The 21,440-nt window shown below is 46.1% G+C and overlaps 1 protein-coding gene across 1 annotated transcript in view; it reads left to right on the top strand.

The window, feature by feature from the left end:
• Window positions 1-21,440, top strand: part of LOC115318379 (serine/threonine-protein kinase mTOR) — a 164,453-nt gene that overhangs the window by 108,996 nt on the left and 34,017 nt on the right. Inside the window, exons 35-42 of the mRNA XM_042290961.1 lie at window positions 2,641-2,771; window positions 4,534-4,651; window positions 7,996-8,160; window positions 12,135-12,232; window positions 14,063-14,258; window positions 16,079-16,201; window positions 18,099-18,281; window positions 21,134-21,268. Of these exons, the coding sequence (XP_042146895.1) occupies window positions 2,641-2,771; window positions 4,534-4,651; window positions 7,996-8,160; window positions 12,135-12,232; window positions 14,063-14,258; window positions 16,079-16,201; window positions 18,099-18,281; window positions 21,134-21,268 (1,149 nt within the window). The remainder of the gene's footprint in view (window positions 1-2,640; window positions 2,772-4,533; window positions 4,652-7,995; window positions 8,161-12,134; window positions 12,233-14,062; window positions 14,259-16,078; window positions 16,202-18,098; window positions 18,282-21,133; window positions 21,269-21,440) is intronic.

The following is a 21,440-nucleotide window of genomic DNA, read 5'->3' as shown; positions in this document are numbered from 1 at the left end:
TTGCATTCAAATAAAAGAATTTACCCCTCCAGACCAGCTGTGCCAGTAGCTCACTGGCTATATTGCCTGGGTCGGTGCGACGGCAGTTGCGCCGACCCAGGTTCAAGCACTGCCGGTACTCAAACTTTATAGATATAATCCTATTGCGTGTAACGCTCCCAGATTGCCACTCGTTCATAACGCTTGTTATGACTCTTGGTCACAAAAATTTTCTCATAGAAAATGACCTATACAACACATCCTGCGTCAAAATCATTGGTGGCATGCTTGCAATTGAGGGTGCACGTTGGGCAACAGGTTTTTCCACCCAGCAAACAGCTGGAGAGGCATGCAACTGCGTGTCTTTCATAACCGTCACTGTTGTCAGCTAGCTCGTGCAAGTTGGCGTCACCCAACGTCTGTACTCGTTTGTAAAAAAGTTTTTTTTTTTTTTTTGTTACTTGTTGGCATGCAGGGGCCATTCCTAATGGAGGTTGAAATTATGCAGAAAATTGCTTTTTGCATAGATTGATCAATTCTGTCAATAACGTTCTTCGAGTTCATATTGCATCAGCGTCAAGGAGTCAATGCTGTGTGATTGAGAGACTGATGGTCATCTGGTTACAATGTTTTACATTGTTTTTGTTTGTGTTTATTTTTAATGTGCCTGTTTATTTGAGTCAATGAAATGTGATCTTATTTTTAGGTAATTCCTAAGGGTTATTGTTTGGCGTTTTTTACCCCACACCTGCAGGGGCCCAATTAAAAGGCCCACAATATGTTCTAAATAAAATAAAATAAAATAACTAAGAAACAGCACCGTGAAATGCTAGTTGGCTGCGTTCGCGATATCGCTTCCCACATCGCGTGAATCTGTGGCAAGCTGCCCACGTGTGTTTCACTCGTTTTTGTTGCAAAGATATCCGCCTCATTTTGATAGATTGCCCAATCTATATTTTTCTTCTTTTTTTTTCACTGTGGGTATGCGTTCATTTAGGATTTCTTAAGTTAGTGCAATGAATACAGTGATGATGTCCCACACCTCTGTCTTTCAAGTTGCATCTGTGTGATCAGTGAGCTCCTGAGAGCTAGAAATAATGGCAGTGCTAAAATCTGTCAAGCACTGTCTTTTTCTAAAATATTAAGGTGGGCTAGTTTTAGAGCGCAGCTCTTAGGCGCCCGCTTCTGGGTTGAGCAACGTCGGCGTCACCGCGTGTTGCGTTATGAGACGTTTCCCCATTACCTTCGTGACATCACGAGGATAAAATTTTCTCACTAAATTTGGCGGGAAAATATTTCACTAAATTACGCGGGAAATTTTTTCGCTAAGTTTAGCAAGGAAATTTTTCTGCAAAATTTAGTGGGGAAATATTCCCACTAAATTTAGCGGGAAAACTTTAATGGATATTCCGCCACACCTCCCACGCCACTAGGCATGCGCCATGCCATCCCACACCACGCCACGTGCCACATGCCATGCCACGCCACGCCACGCCATACAACGCCACGCGGCACACGTCATGCCACGACACACCAGGCACAGTGACGTCACGCGTGACATGATTATGGGGTGACGTCATCATGACGTCACGCTAAATTTAGTAGAAAAACTTAATGAAAATTTAGCGGAGAAATTGATGTCACGTGACCTCAACACCTATTCAGTTTCCCTGCTAAACTAGCAAGGAAACTTTTGCTAAATTTCCCGCTAGATTTAGCGGGAAAATGTTGGTGAATTTCTCGCTAAATTTAGCGGGAATATTTTGGCTTAATTTAGCAAAAATTTTCCGCTAAATAAGAGGGGAGCAGGAGAGGAGGAGGGGAGGGCATGGAGGGGGACCAGGGACATATCCTCTCCTCCATACCCTCCCTCCTCCTCAAGAGCCGCGCTCTAATTTGGCATTACAGAGAATTGTATAACGTCTTTCATTTTTTTAAGCATATTAAACATAAATAGTGCAAAGCACAGACAAGAACAAAGAGACTGGACAAGAGCCATGCTCGAAACTGGCATTTAATGCAGTTACAGTTTCACTTTCGTTCATATCCATCTTTTGGTTATAACTACCCTCACTTCTTCTTTCTCTTCCTTGTGACTGCATTAAAAGGCGCCTGAAAAGAAAAAAAATGTCCTGCCCAACAGTCTGAGCAGGACACGCGTGTCAAAAAATAAATTTTACGCAAAAAAAAAAAAATTTTTAGAGCAATAATGACGGCAAGAGATTTATTTGAAATCCTGTGCGCAAAGTCCATGACGTCACGGGTCATTCCGGAATGACTATCTTGGTCGTGAAAGCGAAGCCAATCCGCCTCTCCTCCACGCGCCCGAAATGCCGAGAGAGAAAACAAGTGGAAAGAGAGGTGACTGCCAACTAAGTCACATCTCGCTTAAAATTTAGTTTTTGACACGCGTGTCTCAACCAGACTGTTTGAAAAAACTTTTTTTTTTCTTTTCAGGGGACCTTTAAAGCACCAGTTGTGAGCATTCCACTAGTCGTCCTTGTCTGTCCTTTGCACTGCTTATGTATAAACCTGTCTGTTTCACTGCTGTCAGTGACTACCTCAGGTTGAAAAAATTGGTTCTAGCTTCCAACAGAGACATGTGAAGCCTGTGACAGCGCGCATCATTATACGAACGTGGGTTGTGCAAATGTGACGCAGGAGAATGCACTGAGACAGCTGCACCACTTTGTGCAAACGACGTTTCCCGCTACTGCCAACCTGAACCACGTGAGCGTCCCCATTCCGGACGAGAGCCCGCAAAGGACAGAGCACCAAAAGCTGCTGGCGAGGTGAGACGACTTCCACGCGTGTTGCCATGTTGTCTCTTGACTACAGGTATTAAACTTGTCTGTATTTCTCATTTTCAAGGGAAAAAATATTTGCTCGTACGATCACGCAACGCGATGCGAATGGACGGCGTCGGCTGGTGCGACATTCCAATAATATTGCGTCATGATTGAGTGGAAATTTCGGCGGTGTTGCATCGTGCAGTGATGCGACGTTTCATTAACTTTTTTTGTGCATCTTGCAGTGATCGTTACGTGCCTATGCACAAACACTGCATAGGCACGTATCGCGTTAATATAACGCAGTTCGGTCACTGTCCGGTACGACAACTGAAGAACCTTGTGGTGGGCCACCGGCAAAGACACCAGGTCTTGCGTAAACCGCAACTGATCACTCGCAGAACAGCTAGCACCGAACACATTCTCGCAGACGCACCGCACAAATTGCTTGGTTGTATGAGCGTTTCCATTCTTTGCCCGGTAACATTCTCTCCTATGTATAGCTTCACGTTCACACACAGCACGATCTTGATGTCGGATGGGTTTCATCCTTACACCCAGGGTGAAACCGTCGGCGCCTACACATCAACGACATTCTCTCACGGGTACATTCTGCATGCTCCGCATAGATTTCGGCCACTCCATTCTCGCGCACAAAGGCTTAGGGTGCCGAGAGAATGGGCTACCGAAAAAGAAAAAGAGCAGGTGGCGAGGAGGGCGATCACACGACCCCCAGTGCAATTGCAATTGGCCAAACGCGCCGTGCCTCAACCACAACAATTATCGGCAAGAGGGCAAGGGTACCACTGCTGTACTTGCCCTCCCCCTGGTGCCAAAGCCACCCGCGATAAATGCGCACATTATCCCTTCGTTTTTGCAAACCCATCACTCGCCCAGTACGGTTGACGCTGTAAAATCACCCCTTTTTCCTACTATTGAGGCAAAGGCGGTGGTAACAGAGAATATTATGCAGCATCGCCCGCTTCTCTATATTTGATCACATGATGTGACACACGGAAGTAACTCGCACATTTTGGAGTAAGACACATGGCTGGCACTTGTTTCCAATCGGTGAGGAGACGAGCGTCGTGTCAGCATTCGGCTGGCAGTCGCATTTTCTGGTTCCATCACTGGAGTAAGAAACGGTTAGTTGTCAGTCATATGACGCATTCTGCGTTAATTTGGAGCCTCTCTATCTCTCTTTTTCTTCTCTTTTCTCTCTTCCTTTCTTTCTCCTGGCTCTCCCCTTCCACACTTGCGACTCGAGAAATTGGAGTGCCGGTGACGGTATTCTTAATGTCGTGCGTTGGCACATGCCTTGCGCGGAATAGAGTTTGCAAGTGGAATTGTTTTCTTCCATCGAGTAGGATTCTACTCGATGGAAGGTTTCCATCGAGTAGAATCCTACTCGATGGAATTGAGCAGGAGGGTTTCCTTCCATTGGTTTCATTTTTCGAGATAGCCTACTTTGAACTTGTGTCTTCTAGAGTAGTTGCTGTAACTTGTTTCACTTTGTGTGCAGGCTAAGCCAAAGCTCAAGGCACCACAGTGTTTGCCTAAACGATGCCTGCACCGGTCAAGCACGCACGCTTAGCAGAAACGCTGAAAGCCCGTAGCCCGCTCTTGTAGCTTCTGCTGCACTCGCATTTAAAGTGCAACGGAGTGAGCTAGCTCATTTGGACGTGGTTGTCACGTTATGTTCGATGTCTTTGGGAAGGATGTAAGGGTGCACATGATGTGTAACTGCCTTTGTGATGAAATGTAGGTGCTACCTGAAGCTGGGCCAGTGGGAGGAGTGTGTGCAAGGCATCAACGAAAACTCCATTCCCATGATCCTTCATTACTACCACTTGGCTACTGAGCACGACAACAACTGGTACAAGGTGAATTTCTCTTTTTGTCTAATCTTTTCTTGGTTATTTTTAATTTTTTTTAGGTGGTTCAAATTTATCTTTTTGTGAAAAAATAGCACTATTGTAGAATACCGCGCATCCGCCCATTCCACATTAACCGCCCATTCCCAAATTTGTACGATCTGAGAAAATATTCTCGGTACATTGATATATGTAAAATTGATGACCGGACAAGCGCCCATCCCCCATTTTTTCGTGATTATCTCGAAATTTGAGTGGGCTCTGGCCCAGTATTTTACGGTATATGTCATTGTAACTTTTACTTTTGGTTTGCTTATGAGCAGTTGCAGCCATTGCTTAAGTTGGATCCTCATCCACTAATGTAGGCATTTGTTGTCATATATGCCACACTGCTATCATGCGTATGAAAGAAAAGGAAAACCTTTGTCTAGTGATTGATCTTCTGTGCTGTAATATAAACGATCACTATTGTCATCTAAGTTCAGCCCTTCGCACCTTTTGACTTGTCCAAATGCAAGTAACTCGATTTTCGAATGCTAACTTCCCTTAAAGTCAGAATGAGTGGGTCGGTTTTATGATACACACTCGCACCATTGTTTATATTATCTCTAATTGTGCGTAACTTCCCACTTTGTCACTTAAGAAAACAAAACTGTCTGTAAAGCAACGGTGCGCTACTGTTCAGCATATCGGGGGTCGTCAAGCTTTCCTATCTCGAGGAATTACTCATCCGCCTCGAGTGACAACCAAGGAACTTTCTCTGTCTGCACATTTATGCACTAAAGGAGTGTAGAAGCCTGCAGGTCTTGTTGACAATAATGCTCATACTGAGAGCGTTTGGCTCATAGTTTTCCATCAAGGGATGGCTCAGGTGTGCTTAAATACAGTGTGGACCGCATATAACATATGTCGCGGGAGTCGCGAAAATTCACACTATAAGCGGTACCGCGCTATAACCAAAACATCAATTTTTCAGGCCAAAATACATGCCATGAGACAACTTACCTTTGTAAAACAATTTATTTTATATTAGATGAAAAATAAAGCTTAGTTTGAGGAAAGTCTTTATTTCACCAGACTATTACACTTCTCTCTCAAGTGTGTCACACATTTTGAAAGAAATGAGCGACTTTTGCCTGGCGCAGCCTTTTAACGGCGTCGCGGGTTGCGGACGGACGTTGCGAGCGTTCAGGATTGCTAACCTTAATCACTTTTCTCCAGTGATGAAAACGCGTGAAAATTCGCATCCTTTATACGGTACGCGCCAGTAATACCTTCAACTTGAGCGCAGGCTTGAAATGCTGCAAATAAGAAATCCGGGCGATGTTCGAAAAAACAAATTCTTAGAAATCACCACTGTAGTCGGAGTAAACGAACACGACGACACGGGCGTTTCTGCCGTCTTGAGAGTGCCGCCACGACATCGCCGCACGAGTAGGTGGATCTTCCCTTCTAGTACGTGCTGGGTTATCATAGCGACACACAACGAAAATTCACAGTCAAGGATAGCGTTTTTACGCGGAACGATGAGCTTCCACCACGCCGTCTACGACGACGATCACAACCGACGCCATGTTTGCGGATAGAAGAAGCCAGCACGCGACCGGCATGCAACGCGCGCGAACACGTCTTCTCGATTTGCGATTGGTCTGTCGTTCCGGTTGTTTCCAACCAGTGCCTGTTCCAACCTTTCCAACGCAGCGGAGGGACGCACGCACGTGAATGAAACGTGCGTGCATCCGTCTGTCGCTATGGCAATGAAGCCTCTCTCTCCGCTTTTGCCCGCCTCTTCGAGCAACCTCCTTGCCCTGCGAGTGCCGCTTGCGGCTAGCACCGTTATCTAGTGTCGCACAGGGAAGCGTGCTCTCTGCGTCGGTCAGTCGGCGCGGTCGCCGGGCTGTTCCGAAAACCGCACTATAACCGGTATTTCCCTTCGCGCGCCTGCATTTTAAGCGGTATGTAATTACATGGAGTTCTATGGGAGGCGAACCGGTGGTTTAAAAAAGCCGCGTGATACCCGGTCCTGCACTATAAGTGGTTACGCTGTAAGTGGTCTATACCAGGGGTGGCCAAACAGCGGCTCGCGAGCCGCATGCGGCTCTTTGTTGGTCCAAGTGCGGCTCGCGGATCCCTCGTAAGGAGACCCCCCCTTCACCCCTTTCCGCATTTCCCCATGAAAAAAAAAAAAAAGAAAGGATTTCAAAATAAAGCACACTGCAGCTTGCAGTTTGACAGCCTTGTACTCCCATACGTACAGTCGTACAGCCTTGTGCCCCCCTACGTACAGTCAGACTCTAAACCAAAGTTAAGTTTGCCCCGCCCCCCGCGGCTCTTAGGAGTTCCGTGGTTTTGTTTGCGGCTCTCCGGCCAGGCCAGCTTGGCCACCCCTGGTCTTTACTGTAGTGCTCGAACGGGAAAATGCCTTACTCAAGGGCAGGAATGACTGCAGTCATTGGGGAGCAAGGCGAACTCTCAGGGGTACTCTGCGTAGTACCGCGTACCACATAGGCCTTGCAGTATGTTATGATAGTCTGAAGCTTTCTGTACTTCAAAATGTTTTCCGACGTTCATTCGTCTATCGTGGCAACAAACGTTCAACCTCACAGTACATTTGTAAATTTGCTATTGTTCTCTAACTTGTTTCAAACTCCACTTGGTTCTTTCTTCATGAATAGGTAGTCAGCCTTTCTCGACTCCGCTTTTCCGCCAGGCTTTTTTTCACGAACGAAAGTCGGGGAAGTGGAAAATGGCAAAGTGTTCAAGCTCACGCAAGGAATTTTACAAACAGAAGTGTTGGTGCAGTTAAGGGATAGAAAAAGCCACAAACCCCTTGGTTTATTGTGTGTCTTCTAGGTTTCAGATGGGGCACTGCTTTAAGCTTGGAAGTGCCAGTCGCCCTTTTGCCGCAAAATTCAGCACCGTTTTAATGCAGAATTGCATCCTAACGGAAGCTAACTTGCATGCGTGGCACCTTAGTCACCTGACATCATATTACGTCGGGTTGCATGATGTCTCGGTGTCACGTTACACCAAGTCACATGACTCGGGATGGAAAGTCACGGTATCAGTGGCCTTATGTGCTGCCTCATGATGTGGTGTAAGCAACGTTGGTGAATCTAGTAACACTGGTTGTCAAGTTGTAGTGTAAAGTGACATTACGTTACGTGACCACGTCGAGTTTTGTGCAACGCCGCGCCACGTGCAACGCTGCACCACGTGATCGGGTGACATTGCAGTTCTGCGTAGGACGGTCTGATCTTGCATCCGGAGGTCTTAAAAACATTGCAGGGCATCCATGCTTGTCCCCGTCAATCTGCTTCTCAATGCAATTCCGATTTTGTTTCGGGGCACAGGCGTGGCACGCGTGGGCCTACATGAACTTCGAGGCCGTGCTGTTCTTCAAGCACCAGGCCCAGCAGTGTGGCAATGCCAGCGGGCCACTGCAGGCGCAGCAGGGGCAGCAGCATGGGAGCGGGGAGATGGCCAGCTACATGGGGGAGTCGCAGCGCACGGGCCTGGTGAGTTTCTGGTGCTACGGTGCATTTACCATCCTATCCTGCCCAAGCATCAAAAATAGTCCCAATGAAGCAACCATAAAACATTGTAGAGGCCATCCATCTTCACATGAATTTTGAGTATGATTCTTAGAGGATGACGTCTAGGACGACCTCGAAGATGATGCCTAGAGGACGACCTCAAGGACGGTGCCTAAGGACAACATCTAGGACGTCATTTAGGACGACTTCTAGGACGGCCTCTCAGACGACCTCTAGGACAACTTCGAGGACGACCTCAAGGACAACTTCTAGGACGAGGCCTAGAGATGATAAGAAGGGATCAGGACTTCACTATCTAATAATGCTAAGGAAGGCTGACTCATGCTAGTTACCCCATCTTTTTATTTGTATTTATTCATGCTTGCCACGACCAATGGGGAGTTTTCTGTTGACATGTGAGGACGCATTTTTCCCCAGACTCCAGCCCATAACATGTTCGCTGTAAAAATATTCGAGCTTCATTATGCTGATAAGGACTGGTAAGCACAGAATGTGTGATAGGCCTTCCGGGAGAGAAGAGAAGGGCATCTGAACAGCAGTGCCTAACAAAGATTCTCCTTATTTCTGACACACTGCGAGATTGCGACTGCGCATTTTCACGCCCCGCAAATGACTGCTTTTTAGTGTTGTGCGAATATTCGAATTTTCGAATAGTAGTTTCGAATATTACTGTATTCGATAGTTGAGTCCAGAGCAGTTGTAATATTTGTGCTTTTCAAAGTGTTGGCAAACTCAAGGTCGCAAGTTTGTTTACCGTCTAAAAATCCGTAAGGAACGATTTCTAATATCAAGAATATACTCACACGTTCGGCAAAACGATATAAATGTTATGGCGGGAACTTTCAAATATATTCATCATAGTCATTTAATTAACTTTTTTAATAACGGGCAAAAGAAACCGAGCAACAAACTCCAGAGATGCCGCCGCCATCTTTACCAATCTAGGTGCCCTGGTCGCCAGCACTCTTTTTTCACCACCACCGGCCCCCGGGTCCAGACATAAAGCTAGAAAAACAAACTAAGGGTAAAAATAAACACCTTTAGAAATTTTTCATAACCTGCATAATTGCTCAGAAACTAGAAAACTCATAGACACCCTTTCAAAACACTTAAACTATAACATTTTGAAAGAATATTATATCATTGCAGCGACAAGGTGAGTGAATGACATCGACATTGTCAAAATGGTGAAAGCTAGGTTGGTTGGCAGGATGGACTTGAACGACAGCGTGAAAAGCCCAGTTCGGAAGTATTTTTCTAAATTTCCCTCTTAAAACGGTCAAGATTTTTGAACGGCCAGTATTCTATATTCAATTCGAAAATATTCGGCCAAAATCACTATTCGCTTCGAATTCGATTCAAACTCAAAATCCACTATTCGCACAGCCCTACTGCTTTTGCTTGCTCGAACCTCCGACCCCGGATAGCTTGGTTGGCAAAGTATTTCGCCCACAATCTCAAGGTGGCGAGTGCAAATCCTGCCTGACGACTGAAATCTTTGAATATGCTTGCTTATGGGCGTAACGATTTTCGGTGTGGCTTTTTCGTTGCAGCTGGCCTTTACAGCCATACGTTTCAGAACTCCATGGAAATCAACTAATAAAACACATTCTGCTTTAAAAAAAAGATGTAATGTTAGTGTTTAGACAACACAAGGTCTGTCTGCCTTTGAGATGTAGCGACGTTGGTTTACGCTGTAGAGCAATTTAGCCAGTGCAGTAGCACCGCTAGCCTGGGGTCTTTAACGTGCACCACGCAGTAGTGATGCACAACCGCACTCCGGTACGACGCTTATCCAGATCGAAACGAACAGGGGTGGGGATTGAACCCAGGATCCCTGTGTTCTGCAGCGCAAGCTCTCGCTCCACGTGCTCCGAACCGGTGGGCTCTAGCCCACTCGGTCACTGATTTCTCTAATGTGTATAGCAATAAGCTAATGTTGTGTTCTTGATGATAATTTACTTTTCCTATTGCTCTTTTATTTATTTGTTTCTTTCATTACCCTCAGGGCCCAGGGGCATTTCAGAGGGGGTGGACACACAATATATATGTTCACTAAAAAATTCAAGCAAACAAGGCAATTTGGTTATAAAAGGTAGTCTGGCATAATCTTAGCAAAGGTGAGTAGTGAGTGATTTTCTAAATAAAACAGTTGTTGGAATAGTTACAAATGATGCGGGAAGGTGGTTCTATTGAGACGACGTTCTGGGGATGGGAGAGTCGATGCAAGCTGAAGTTTCACAATGAGGTATGCCAACTTTAAGACTGATCAATGCGGGGAGAAACGAAAGAGGGGCTAATGAATAGTTTGTTTTTCAGAGAAGTAATGGAAGGATAAATTTTATGAAAGAGGTATAAGCGAGATGTTTTACGGCGTGAGGATTGAAGAGACAGGGACAGGGTGGTTTTCATAGATGAAACATTGTGGTGCGATGATAGTTACAGACTATGAAACGTGCAGCGCGATTTTGCAGGGCTTCAGTGTTTGTTACAAGCATTGAGTGGCTGGGATCCCAGATTGCTGCACCATATTCCAGCTTTGAATGTATCAAAGTCTTATACAGCAGAAGTTTGTCACACAGGTGTTAAAGAAAAGTTTCTTTTTAAATATCCAAGCATTAAATTTGTGTTACTGATTATACGACCAGAATGAGTTTCCCACGATAGGTTAGGACTGATGTGAACACCAAGATACTTAAATAAAGTTACAAATGTGAGCTTACTTTTACAAATTGAGTATGGTGATGAGGACATGTTACGACAAGACACCCTCATAGCTTTACATTTGTTAGCATTGAGAGTCATTTGCCATTAGCTACAGTGCTACACTATTCCAAAACCGCGCATAAGTCAGCCTGAAGAAGTGCCGTATCGGGTTCATTAGTAATTTCACGTTATATTATACATTCATCTGCAAATAAGCTAATATGGGATGACACACATTGGGAATTCATTAATAATAAATAAGAAACAGAACGGGTCCAAAACGGACCCCTGGGGGACACCGGAGGTAACAGGACTGAAGAATTCTCTTCATTTGTGTAAGAAATGTTATTGATTAGTTAGAAAACTTTTAATCCAGGACAAATCTTTAGAATCAATATTAAGTTTATCAAGCTTAAAAAACAATAGTTTGTGAAGTACTTTTGTCAAAGGCTTTGCAAAAGTTGAGAAAGCCGTAATCAACCTGAGATCCATGGTCAAGGATGGAGAAAAGATCATTATTAAAAGTAAGAAGTTGAGTTGCGTAGGACAGTGATTTGCGAAAACCATGTAGTCTGGGTGATAAAAAAAGAATTGGAATCTAGGAAACTTCTAGAACATTCCATCACCATTGACACCACAAAAATGTGCACTGTGTGACATTGAGGTATGGCATGCTGCATTGCACCACATTTGAAGCACAGACATTGCTTTATAGGCTGCATTTGAATGTGAATCAAGTCTTGTTCAAAGTAACTGCTGATATGAATGATCAAGCAGTGTGTTCGGTTCTTGCACCTAATGCAGAAGAATAGGGAACGAATGACCATCTCTAGTGTGGTGTTTTATTCGAAGTCACTCGCTTACTTTGCACCACTGTTTTTGAAAACGCTTATCTTGGTACAAGCTGTTCCCATCAAAAGAAAGTAATAAAGCAAGTGTGCCATCTTGTAATCTACATGAAATATTTATGACTAGAGTAAAGCCACATAGATTGAATCGTCGACGTAATATTATTTTGGGTCCTACTCTGAAATTTTTTTTTTTTTTTGCTGAATGCAATACCAACTTTGGTTGGGGACTTTAGTTTTTTTTTAGTGGTAGTTTTCTGTCACTTATTTGCTTTATGAAAAAGACAGTGAAAATTTATTGCTGCATTTTGTGCAACCTTGTGGAGCTGTGCATTGTCTGTATAGTTGGGATGCATCCGTCATTTCTTCTATCTCTTGCAGACGGCGCAGCACATCAAGGAGTACACGGTGCCCGCCGTACAGGGTTTCTTTCGCTCCATTGCTCTATCTCACGGCAGCACTCTTCAAGACACACTGAGGTGAGTTTCCAGTTGTTTATAGAGTTGCAGACATCCCCATCCAAGTAGACCCTTTTTTTTGTTACAGCAGTAGCTGTTGTGGGTTCTTCCCACCCTTGGAAATGGTGTCCGTTGTCGACGTTGTAGTTGGCGCAGTAGGGCATAGGGTCATCCGTCATCGATGTTGCCAAATCCTCGAAAGAGATCGCCCGACACCCGCAAAATTTGGTCCTCGGTCCACCACGTGTGAAGCGAGCACATTACCACCGAGCTACACCGCAGCATTGACCAGTGTGCCTCAATGTCCTTCTGTTTAGGGAGATGCCATTTTTCGCAGTACCCGGTGCCAACAGCACACTCTCTCTGAAAAAATAGGAAGAAATAAATAGCCGATAGGCAAAATCCCGCCGTAGCACCGTCAACGCCAGGAGCTCGTGCTGGTAGGTGCGCCTTTGCACGCTCCAGAACAAAAAATAAACAAAAGCGTTTGGAACAAAATGGTCAGATGTCATCACCCTAAGCAGAGTACACACGAAGGCACCCTAGCTTTGACAGTTCTTTTCATATGCGATGTTTGTGGAGCAAAGGTGTGCGTAGGAGTCCCGTGCAGTGCCTGCTAGATTGCTGCAGTTGCCGTGACATCGCTATAGAAAATATTTCATCATTCTTAATTCTAAATTTAGTTAGAGTTGGTCGTTGAAATTAACAACTTCAGCTGGGTGGCACTAGCCACCGCCCAATTAAAAGTGTTCAGCTGTATCCCTTTCCTAGAAGAAGGACCTGCGCATGACGTCGTCATCAGTGGATCTCCACTGATGACGACGTCATGCGCACCACAAGCGGCAGATGCGCTGAAGGTTGTTGAGAGGATGCTGCAAAGCGGCAGATGTGATTGTCTTGGCGTCGCCGCAGGCTTACATCGCACTTGTTATGAGATGTTGAAAGATGCGCTGGTGGCAACGCTGACGCGTCTCGCCGTTCACCGCAGGTAGAACAGTGAGAACCGAGCCAGTTAAAACTGTGCCGTCAAGACCCCGCGTCACATGGTCGTGACTCTGATGCCCAACGACTTTGCCGTGACGTGTCGCTGCGATGGTACTGTAAATGAACACAAGACTGATCTTTTTTTCTTTTGTGTTTTGCACAGTTTTGACATCACTAAAATTGAAGGGGTTGCATTTGATTGTTATGCCGCACATGCTTTGCAGCTTAAGCAACAAATTACTCGATAGTTATTTGCTATGCCTGCTTGAATCTTAGAAGATGTGGGGTGCGGTGCTTTGAAGGACACAAGCAGGAGTGTGTATGCTCAACTATTTTTGCAACCAAAGCACCCGTTAAAACAAAGTCCTCTTTACTTGCCGCAACATACGTTTTGTAAAGTTCCGGAAGTGGTTCATAAACTTAGGGAAGCACCCACATTTTGTTTTCCCGACATGTAAAAATCGGCCAATGTGCGCGCAATTATTTCGAAACCTGGCCAAAGCAAGGACTTCCCCCCGACTTCAGGTGCAAATGTGAAAAGGATAGCTCTACCCTCTGCACTTGCGTTACCCTCTCCACTGTACTCTACCTCATTGTGCCGTGCATGCACAAAAAATCTGAGTCATAGTCGCCGATGTGACGACAGGGCGTCTCTTTCTCGATGCCTCCAGCATAATTGCCTTTCACCTCGCTTTGGTCGTGCGTGCATGCTCAAGGCGTTAACCAAGGTAGGAAGCTCTCACTGCTGGCAAGACAACCGAAGGACCTCCCTGCAGTTCCCGTCGTGTCGGTGACCGTAGCTTCCATTAGAATGCGGCCTTAATGTCCCGCTGCATTTGAAACCCGGTTCTTTCGCCCCTCGGCCAGGCTGCTGACCCTGTGGTTTGACTACGGCCACTGGCCGGAGGTGAACGGGGCCCTGGCGGAGCGGGTGAACCGGGCCCCCATGGAGACCTGGCTGCAGGTGATCCCCCAGCTCATTGCACGACTGGACACCCCCCGCGCCCTGGTGGCCAGCCTCGTCCACGAGCTGCTCGGGGAGGTTGGCCGCAAGCACCCCCAGGTGGGACGCTCCCTCCACTCCGTTCGCTGCATGCACGCCTTAAGGCAGAAGCCTTACTTGTCCTATTAAGCGAAAGAGTGGCGTCGTTGTGCCCGAAAGATGGCCATAAAAATAATCTTACGACGCACAGTCGGTATCAGGATTCCGGGTATTCTAGCATCCCTGTCCCATGACCGGTGTCACCATTCAAAGAAATGAAAGGCAGTATATGTAGGTAACATGCTCTTTAAAAAAGTCAAAGCCGTTTACAACTCCCTGTAATGCCGAATTGGAGCGCAGCTCTTGAGGAGGAGGAGGGGAGAGTACTGAAGGGAGGGTATAGCCCTCCTCCCTCCTCCTCCCTCGTTATCCTGCCTGCTACTCCTGAACGAAAGGGCTCTGGTTCGAAGTCAGCCGAGGGACAAGAGGTAAAAGTCTTTTAAAATCATTTTTCGGAGTAATGAAAATTCGGATTCGTCCCCCGTGCTCATCCTCCCTGCTCCCCTCCTTTCTCCTCCTCCCCTCACGGGGGTCACGTGATCTCGGGGGGGGAGGGGGGGGGGGGGTCACGTGATTTTTGGACCTGGGGGGGTCACGTGACCTCACGGTTACGCCGACGGCGGCGCCACTCAAGCCGGAAACGGGTGCCTAAGAGCTGCGCTCTAATATGTCATCAAGCACATGTCACTCAATCGTATGTTTAAGGATGACATATTGAGGTCATCCTAGATATCGTCGACTAGGTGTCGTCCCTGAGGTATTCCTAGACTTCTTTCTCTAGGCATCGTTCTTGAGGTCGTCCGAGACGTCGTACTAGAGGTCATCCTAGACGTCCTCTAGGCGTCGTTCTCGACGTCGTCCTCTAGACGTCATTCTCGACGTCGTCCTCGGTAGGATCTGAGAGATCATCCTCGGCGTCGTTCTAGAGGTCGTTCTATATGTCATACTTGATGTCGATCTCTAGGACGTTGTCCTCAATGTCATCCTATACATCGTTGTAAACTTTAATAGGTGTAGAAACGTTACTCAAAAATATTTCTCCTGCGGTACTATAATGCTTTCACCTTCCTACACGTAAGCAGCCTCGAGTGTCCTGGAATTTTCTTAACACAGAATTTGTTTTATTAGTCGAAGCCTACGAGCAGACCATCATGAAGAACCGTCGTGAAGCACAGTGACGTCACATAGACACTGACGTCCTGACACCGTAATGTCGCACAACCCGGTGATGTCGCGTCACTTTATTGACTGATGTTATGACAATGTCACGGTGACATGGTGTCATGTTGGCATTATCTGGATGTTCTGTCGTCACAATGTCGCACGACATCATGGAGTCACTTAATGTCACGCCTACGTAACCGTGGTTTCATACGATGTCTCGTGATGTCATGTCGTCATGTGACGTCATGAAGTCAAGTTACTGTGACATCACGTGACATTGTGATGCCATGTTACACTGGGATGTCGTGACACCATGACGGCATGTGACATAGCAGTCCTGTTACCTCGTGACGTCGCAACACATAGCATGTGCCCAGCTCATTAGCAAGATATTCTGTGCTCTCCAGTGTTTGTGAACATGATTACTGTGAATTTTTCTTTAGCTCGCAACAGTCTGGCATGCCGTCGCTTGTGCGACCGACAATAAATATTTACGTTTCACCAAGTTTGTCTGGTAAGTTCTGCCGTAATAGCCAAGGAATAGTAGACGTGAGTAATTAAATGCGGTTTATTTGAGTGTGTTAATAGATTCATTTGTGCGAATGATTATTTTGCATCGGTTGCAGTTTCGTCGTCATTGTGCTTCCCGCGGTGTGAGCTCTATGCGTCTGTTGCAGGCCCTCATCTACCCCCTCACGGTTGCGTCCAAGTCGGCTCTGCCGGCTCGCACCCGAGCAGCCCTGCGAGCGCTTGGCGTCATGCGGGAGCACAGCGCCAGGCTCGTCAACCAGGCCGTCACGGTGAGCCCATCTTTGAGGGCTGCCTTTGGTTGCCAAGTTGGGGCTCTTCACCGCGATTCATTTTATATCTGTAAACTAGGGTTGTGCAACTATTTTATTTTCAGAATAGCAAAACGAATAATTCTATATTCGCTTTGAGACGAATTGCGATATTCATAATTTTTTAATTAGCCCCGTTAAGCGAGCTTCTTACCGAGCACCGGTGCACCGCAGCGAAGTAATACCCATGGAGCTGACACCGCAATCCCACGAACCTCGTTTTGCCGCGGTGCAGACGCGTGCTTGGGAGGAAAGCACACCTTCGAAGTGCGACAGGCGCCTGGTGTATTTAAGAGGGGGCGCACTTTAGAAGCCCCCGTAGAGAATACATGCAGTTTTCCACCATTTTTCAAAAAATAACCACGAGATAACCATTGCACATATCTCTTTGCCATTTTTGCTCTAGAGACATTGACATGTTATCAACTTTTAACCAAACAGATATTTAACTAAAAATTTTACGATATATAAAAATAAACATCTTGAAATTGCTGACATTGCCTAATTCGGCATTCTTGCATTATTTAATAATGCGTAACCGAATGATATCAAAATTACTAATACAAGTCTATCTGTTCCGTAAGTACACCAAATTCGAAGGACCACAAAAATTGGGGCTTGTTTTTTTTATTTATTTTTGTTTCCGCTTCCCCCGAGATGGCGCTCGTTGTCCATGAGAAGGTGGTAATGTAGTTTGGCACTTTGACGTTGTTCTCAGCGTTCCTGCGTGTGGGCATGCGCCATTTCAGTTTGTGCGCCGGACGTGTCTGAGCGTTGTCTTGCTTTCCCAGGGGGTGCCTCTCCCCCCCCAGGTGGCATATGTTCTGGGATGTTCTATGTCTACGGTGCCAGTGGAAGACCAATCCGGAAATAGGAAACTCTTGCTCAATCTGGTGGATTCTCAAAAGTTGGGGGAACCATGGGCACAACCGCGGGAGGTGGGATTGACCGTACCGTGCCCCAACAACAAAGCCCTTTTCGGAAAGGAGCGGGACCTTTGTAGCGGGACGACACGCATATTGTTTGTTGTTTGCTGTTCTTACAGAAAATTCCTCATATTTTTCTCATTAATAAAAACAGGAATTTGCCTATAGCAAAAAGCTTCATAAATCTCCTCAATTAGATATGTATGTAGCTGGAAATGTCTGCAGGTGTAATTGTATGTCGAATACGTTATTTACTTGCCACTCCAATGTAGGCTTTGGACTTTCTGAGGCTACATTTGATAGAAAGTTAGATTGAAATTGACTGAGTTTAGAAGTGGACAAATGTAAGCGTCACGACATCATCTGTATTTTCGTTACAGTGTGACGCAACAGAAGTGGAAGGCTAGGAGAAAGGTGCAACAACTATCTGATATTCAGTTTCTAAATATGCGGCCAAAACCATTATTCGCTTCAGATTTGCTTCGAACTCGGAATCTACTGTTCGCACAGGCCTGCTGTGAATGCCTTCATTTCACGAAGTTGTTTACCGAATCGAACGGTGATGTTTGATTTCAACTGGTGTTAGAAATTTATTGACGGATGTTTTTGGTTGAAGCAGAATATAGGCAGCCTAGATATACGTCATTTAAGAAATTTAGGAATTTGTCTATTTACCCAAAATTAAGAAAAGATAGAAATAAAAACTTGTCACAGCATTTGTAGTGTATATAGTCTGTTACTAGGTAGGCTGCACTTTACTTGGGTTCAGACACAATCTGTACATTCTCCTCTGGTGGCTTCCTTTCCGTAATTGCAACAATTGGCCCTCTGTGCGCCCCACGGCTCTGCTCGTAGGAAGGTTGTGTTACTTCTCGAGATAAAAAAGGGCGTTGCTAGCAGATGTGACGGTATCCGGATGCTTCTTCTAACAGGTGAGCGAGGAACTGATCCGGGTGGCCATCCTGTGGCACGAGCTGTGGCACGAGGGCCTGGAGGAGGCCTCCCGGCTCTACTTTGGGGAGCGCAACGTCAAGGGCATGTTCGCCACCCTGGAGCCCCTGCACGCCATGATGGAGAGGGGACCCCAGACCCTCAGGGAGACCTCCTTCAACCAGGTGGGGCACCCCTCCGCCGCCTTCCTAGAGCTTGTATAATGACCTAGAGGAAAAGGGCTACCCATGCATTTTGGTCGCTCCGAAACGACGGAGCATGGAAACGGACATCTGTGGTCCCAGGAGGCCCATACTGCTGGCAACACTTTAGTATATACACAAAAAAGTAGTAAAGAATGACTTGCGAGGTCTGTGCGTAGTTGTTTTCTAGTTTGGTTTTGCACAAAACCCCTGGCGTCGCACAATGTAAAAAGAAATAAAATAAACTTGACAAGCACTCAAACAGCTTCAACCCATCGCGGCAAAACTAATGCACCCAAGCATTTGTCTGCTTTCTTTCTCTCCCTTTCTGTTGCTCTCTTTCTGTCTTGCTCTTCGGACCACCGATATCAGCGCTTACGATTTGCCACATTCTGCTCCCGTTTCTACCCCCCGTCAAGAACCACGGTTAGAAAGGAGGGGGCCAGGGGAGTAATGATGGGAGCAGAATGCGACAAATCATAAGTACCGATGTCGATGGTCCCAAAGAAAAGAGCGGGAAGGAGAGTGACAGAAAAAAAAATTGTCTGCATGTTTGGTCATTCTGCAAAACACATTTAAATGTGGTAGCTTTATCGGCAGGGTTTTGTATGGAAACAGATTGCATCACACCATTTCCTCTTTGTGGCGCTGCGCACGCTTCCCTTCAGCACCACCTGGATACGAAGCTTTTGTACTGAATTTTCTAAGTCACCAAAAGAGAAGCATGCCTTCCTGTCCTTTCCACTCCTCTTCGTTCTGTGCGCTCTTTCTACGCCGCGTGTTTCTGTTCCTCTCTTTCTCACCCTTTCCAGCCCTCTCCGCTCCGCGCGCTTTCTCACACCACCTGCTCCTGCTCCTCCCGTTCCTATGTGCTGCGTTCGTAGCTCAGTCTGCAACTCACTCTGCTTCCACGCTGGTGACCAGGGCTCAATCCCTGGCACCCTGCATTTCTTGAAATAGTTTGGCGGTTACTGTCTGACCAACCTACACATTTCTTGCTTATGCGGCATGGTTGGTTGAGGTTGGTTGACCCTATAAAGATACCGCTTTAAAACAGAAGAGGTAAGCAGATGACTTGCTGTGTTTGTTTTTCTGCAAGGAGTTAAAGTTGTTCCAGTGCCTGTCAATGTTATTTCTTTATGTACAGTGCGCAATGCTGGTATTTTCGTGCAAAATAAAGCTAGGAGTAAAACAGGTTGGCTATGTATACAACACGGCCGCAAGTTTAAGGCATGTCAAAGTTTATGTGCCAAGTCTAGTGAAATGAAGCGCACGTATCGAATGTGACAAATTTTTATGTCACAGAATTAATGTAATGAAATGCAAGTATCAAATGAAAAACATTTATTTGTTAGTCACAGAGTCAATCACAAAAACAATTGACATGCGAGGCAAGTCACAAGATGGTGGCGTGGGTGACGTCATGTCAGCGTCGGACGTACTGCAATCATCTTCTTGGGTGCATATCTCTTAACCGGATGGAGATATTTCTTTTATTTTTTATCATCACGTTTGGCTCGATCAGGTCTATCAATATGCGACATTTCAGCGATATGTATACAATAGGAAAGGAAACAGAGGCCTCGACGGTCAATTTTAGGCTCAAGTTTCAACTTTCACGCGGAATTAGCAGCACAGTATTGTCACAAGTTTTATGTTATCACCTATTGGGAACTGTATTCAACTTTGAAATGATAGCAAAAACAAATCAATCAAACGACACGTCTGCCAGCAAGAGCAAGTCAAACTGCATTGAGCGCGCACTTGTTGGCTCATCAGGAACGCCATTTCACCCCACGCCTGCGAGGGAGGGGAGTGAATGGGCATGTTTCAAACGGGTGATACGTCGAGTCGAGGATAGCAGCTACATAACGACATCAGAACAATTGCTTTCTGGTTTATGGTCTCAGATCAGTAGGCTGGTATAGCAAGGTTTTTTTTCATTACGCAATGTTTCCGAACATACGCCCCTTCGGGTGAGACGTTGTCACCTCAAAACTAGGGATGCTTTGCTGCTTCCTTGCACATATCGAAGCGTAGCCAACGAAATAGATCCATCGGACCCATTGATGTTCACAACTGTTTGCCGATGTTTCAAAGTGAACGAAATGCAAGGGAAGGAGGTGCACCTTTTCTTTTGGATTATTTTATGAACCCTACGAATTGGGCAGGGCCGCAAAAATTGCTGCACTTCAGAGTAGTGTCGTTTCATCTACATCGTCGCTTTGGATCAGTGTCGTCAGTTGGCACCAACTTTCGTCAGTGTGCCTGAAGGTAAACGCAGAAAGCGCTTTCTGTATGGCAATTGATGTTTCCCTTTATATTCTGAATGTGCCAGGACTCGAGGTGCCGTCATTTCTGCCAGTGTTTCACTATTTCCAGGATCTCGCTGTGGTGGAAAGAAATTGTGTGCCCTGGTTTTGCTGCATATTCAGCAAGGGCACTGACCTGGATGTCTTTCTTTGTGCCTTACGAATGGTAGGAGATGCGTTCTGGGAGGTTCTTTGTCTCCTTGACATTGGTAGCTGGGCAGTCTGCATACTAGATGCGGCAGGCCAGGCCTCGAAATATTTTTTGCGGGGTCTGTTTTTGGAGTGAGAAAGCCGGTGACGAATGGTGAATGCTGACTTACGGGTGACCATGGCTCTGTGCTTCCAATAAACCGGTCCAGTGGTCTCGCCGACATTCCTCGCGTAAAGCAGAGACTCCTGTTAGTCTCCTTGATACAAAGGGACTAACACAAGTCCTTTTTGAGGCAAGAAACCTTCCTAGAAAGGGACTTTAGTTGGGACTGTCGAAATGCTTGAAGTGTTTTCCCCCTGCTCTTCTCCCAGGCCTATGGCAGAGATCTGGCCGAAGCACTCGAGTGGTGCAAGAAGTATCAGCGCTCCCTCAACGTCAAGGACCTGACTCAAGCTTGGGACCTGTACTACCACGTCTTCCGGCGGATTTCTAAACAGCTTCCACAGGTGCGATTAGTGTTTTCGAATGGCATTGTAATCCTCTAGAGACAAAGAATAGACATTCAACTCAGAGTAGCATTTCTAAACTCTGCACAGTCATGGGATTTAGTGGATGTCAGCGGTGGACCGGCTCCGGTTAGATTTAGAACATAAAGCCAGCTTACTCTCCCCTGAAATG

This window comes from Ixodes scapularis, unplaced genomic scaffold (genome assembly GCF_016920785.2).
Source record: "Ixodes scapularis isolate PalLabHiFi unplaced genomic scaffold, ASM1692078v2 PGA_scaffold1__304_contigs__length_218370807, whole genome shotgun sequence".
In the NCBI taxonomy this organism is placed as follows: Eukaryota; Metazoa; Arthropoda; class Arachnida; order Ixodida; family Ixodidae; genus Ixodes; species Ixodes scapularis.
This window is presented reverse-complemented; position numbering and strand designations above follow the sequence as displayed.